General features: G+C 39.6%; 1 protein-coding gene across 1 annotated transcript in view; it reads left to right on the forward strand.

Moving 5' to 3' along the window:
• Nucleotides 1-1902, forward strand: part of LOC123972131 (E3 ubiquitin/ISG15 ligase TRIM25-like) — a 2679-nt gene extending 777 nt beyond the window's left edge. The window contains exon 2 of the mRNA XM_046051397.1: nt 1-1902. This exon is cut by the window's left edge and continues 68 nt beyond it. Within this exon, the coding sequence (XP_045907353.1) occupies nt 1-938 (938 nt within the window). The 3' untranslated portion in view covers nt 939-1902.
• The last annotated feature ends 2029 nt before the right edge of the window (nt 1903-3931 follow it).

Below are 3931 nucleotides of genomic sequence, written 5' to 3' on the forward strand. Positions count from 1 at the left end.
CCGAGCTGATCCGTCTCATGGAGAAAAGACGCTCTGATGTGAAGCAGCAGGTCAGATCCCAGCAGGAAACTGAAGTGAGTCGAGTCAAAGAGCTTCAGGAGAAGCTGGAGCAGGAGATCACTGAGCTGAAGAGGAAAGACGCTGAGCTGAAGCAGCTCTCACACACAGAGGATCACAACCAGTTTCTACACAACTACCCCTCAGTGTCAGCACTCAGTGAATCTACAGACTCATCCAGCATCAAGAAACGTCCTCTGCGCTACTTTGAGGATGTGACAGCGGCTGTGTCAGAAGTCAGAGACAAACTACAGGACGCTCTGAGTGAGAAATGGACAGACATCTCACTGACAGGGAGAAAAGTGGATGTTTTACTGCCACAACCAGAGCCCAAGACCAGAGCTGAGTTCTTAAAATATTCACATGAAATCACACTGGATCCAAACACAGCAAACACACTGCTGTTATTATCTGAGGGGAACAGAAAAGCAACACTAATGAGAGAAGAACAGTGGTATTCTAGTCACCCAGACAGATTCAGTTATAGATCTCAGGTCCTGAGTAGAGAGAGTCTGACTGGACGTTGTTACTGGGAGGTGGAGTGGAGAGGAGGAGGTTATATAGCAGTCGCATACAAGAATATCAGCAGAGCATGGTCAGATGAATGTAGATTTGGATTCAATGACAAATCTTGGGCATTAAGATGTGAAAAAACTAATTGTAATTTTTTGTACAAAAATGTCCAAACTCCCGTCTCAGGTCCTCGGTCCTCCAGAATAGGAGTGTACCTGGATCACAGAGCAGGTATTCTGTCCTTCTACACCATCTCTGAAACCATGACTCTCCTCCACAGAGTCCAGACCACATTCACTCAGCCTCTCTATGCTGGACTCTGGCCTTTTGGTTATGGAGGCACTGCTGAGTTCTGTAGACTGAAATAGTCAGAAGTCATATAAGAAACAGTGAGTTAAATTCTGTGTTTTAATCCTTAAACTTTATTTGTTTTCATGTTTGTTGCTGAGAGCTGATTGTTGTGGCATTTCTTCACTGCACAGAGATCACCTGTCAGTCAAACATTATGGGTGGTAGGCAACTTTCTCATTCAGGGCTACTGGCTATACCACCGGCTAGCAAAAAGAAATTTTCAACTATTTGTCCATGTGCAGAAGTATTTTGAGAAGAAAAAAGTTAATTGTCAGCTTGACTAGCCACAGCGATAAAAAGCTAGCAAGCAGGAGAATCTAGCATCCACCGTGTTTGTGTCTCTCTCTCTGTTTCTCTGAGAAACATATTTTCATGACAAGTCACTGTTAAGAACTGTATTTACTTTATTGGCTAAAAAACATTAAAATATATCTTATAGAAATTATTGAAAGATAGATGTGTTTATTTTAGTGCTGTTTGCTTTCTGAACACCACTGAGTGAACATCATAACCAATAGTTTTTTTTGTATTACAGGTCTCCTTGATTTCATTGAAACTTATGTTCATGTTCAGTGAAGGTGTGTGCATTACAAATATAATCATTTGAACATTTGAACAAACTCTGTAGGCTATATCTTGTAAAGTGTAAGGCAAGGCCACCTTATCTGCTAGACCTACACTAGATGTGTTTGCTGAAACAACTGGCACTGCACAGTTTAAACACAACACCTTAATGCAGCACTTAAAACATAAAATTTGCTGAGACATATCCACAAATAAAAGACCATTGCCACTTCCAGTTTGTGCATTTGTTTAAGCACCATTTAATACACGGGTTTCTTGTATACAAACACTCCTGGATGCGCACGCATTCAGGGGACAAAACCGGTCAGAAAACTGTATCAACCATTGTAATTAAGGTAGATTTCGCCACGTTTGTAAATTCTTACTTCAATACTAAACTGTCATTTCAGAGTTGGATCTGTTTGTTTGTGTTTCATTTGCATATTAATTTAACACTGCACCGTATGTTGATCAAGTCAGCTGTTAGCCAAAAAGCTAAAGGGAAAATGGAGTACGAGGGAGAGTGGTGTTCTTTCCACAACTTTAAGTATTGCCATTAAGCCTGTTGTGCCATAGTCTAAGATGCAAAGAACATTGTCATCCGTTGTAAACTTTGTGCAACCAGCAAAAAGCTTTCAGCCGCAAACAATTTAACATCAAATTTATCAAAGCATATGTCTTCAGCACACTGGATATTGATGTTTTTACCTTGCTTTTATGATCTTACCTGTAGCACTTTGAGATTTGTTCCAAATGTAAAGTGCATTACAAATAAAATGCATTATTATTTATTATTATAAAGCAGCCCAGCGATGTGAAACTTAGCCTATAGAAAGAAAGTGCGGCCATTACTGCCAGTGAACCATCCACTCGCCAGGAGAGAGTGGCGTTAAGCAACGTTTTGTGTTTTGTAAAAGTACTGAATACTTCTCTTATGCATATGCAAAACAGTAACGTTAGTTTAAAAGTCCTGAGAGACTTGCTTTATTTTTTTATCTCGGCCAGTAGAGTTAAGAAACGTTATATGTTGTGAAAAAAAACCAAACTCCTTGCTACTGTTATGAATGTGCTATTAGTTAAAACAATCGGAAGAGACTTGCTTTGTTTTTTATTATTTTTAATTATAACCAGACCCTATATCCTACTGTACAGCAGGATCTGGTCTGAGAGGCTGTAGTCTTTTCAGTTCAGCTGGTTGTTGAGTCCTCAGGTAAACTATTGTTCCAGGAAAGTGGATTCATTTCTAAAATGAGCTGCTGAACAGGTTTTCCATCACTTTTAAGGATGGGGTCGGGGTGGTGTGGGGGATTGAAAGTAACAGTACCGTAATGAGTAATGTTACTAATTACTTTTAATACCCAGTAATAAGTAAAGTAATATTATTACTTTTTAAAGGAGTAATAAGTAAAAAGTAACTTATAACAATCTCTGATTAACATGCCCAACACTGCTGCTAGATATGCCAGATAGATAGGCCCTGGCCTCCAGCACCACCGTGAGGAATCTCAGAGTTATCTTTGATCAGGAAATATCCTTTAACTCTCACATTAAGCAAACTTCAAGGACCGCTTTTTTTCAACTACGTTATATTGCAAAAATCAGGAACATCCTGTCTCAAAATGATGCAGAAAAACAAGTCCATGCATTTGTTACTTCCAGTGTTGGGCAAGTTACTCAGAAATTGTAATATATTAGTAGTCACTTATTAGTCCTTAAAAAAGTTATATTATTACTTCACTTATTACTGGGTGATAAAAGTAACTAGTTACATGACTTGTTATATTACGTTACTATATTACTTTCCAGTGTTTCCCACAGAATTTCAGTGTGGCTAACTTTGGACAGGTTTGTGCAGCGGTGTTCACGAGAGAGAAAGAGGGAGTGAACGAGCGAGCGAGAGGAGGTGCTGCACAAATATATGCTCCTCAGTATAGCTCCTCAATCAAATATGATTTTAAATACACCTAGTAAAAATTTGAAAATCACTATGTAGCCATCACCGTTGATAATTATGAGAAAAATTTAATACTTCCTTTGCAAATACATACATTCTTGCTCTCACATACATACATTCATACATACTGTCATGCACATACATACATACTCGCTTGCACATACATACATTCATCACCTGGCGCATACATACTAACCTGGCGCATACATACTCACCTGGCGCATATATACATACTCACCTGGCACCTGGCGCATACATACATACTCACCTGCCGCATACATACATACTCACCTGGCACCTGGCGCATACATACATACTCACCTGGCGCATATATACATACTCACCTGGCACCTGGCGCATACATACATACTCACCTGGCGCATATATACATACTCACCTGGCGCATATATACATACTCACCTGGCGCATACATACATACTCACCTGGCGCATATATACATACTCACCTGGCGCATACATACATACTCACCTG

Source organism: Micropterus dolomieu, linkage group LG06 (assembly GCF_021292245.1).
Source record: "Micropterus dolomieu isolate WLL.071019.BEF.003 ecotype Adirondacks linkage group LG06, ASM2129224v1, whole genome shotgun sequence".
Classification (NCBI taxonomy): domain Eukaryota; kingdom Metazoa; phylum Chordata; class Actinopteri; order Centrarchiformes; family Centrarchidae; genus Micropterus; species Micropterus dolomieu.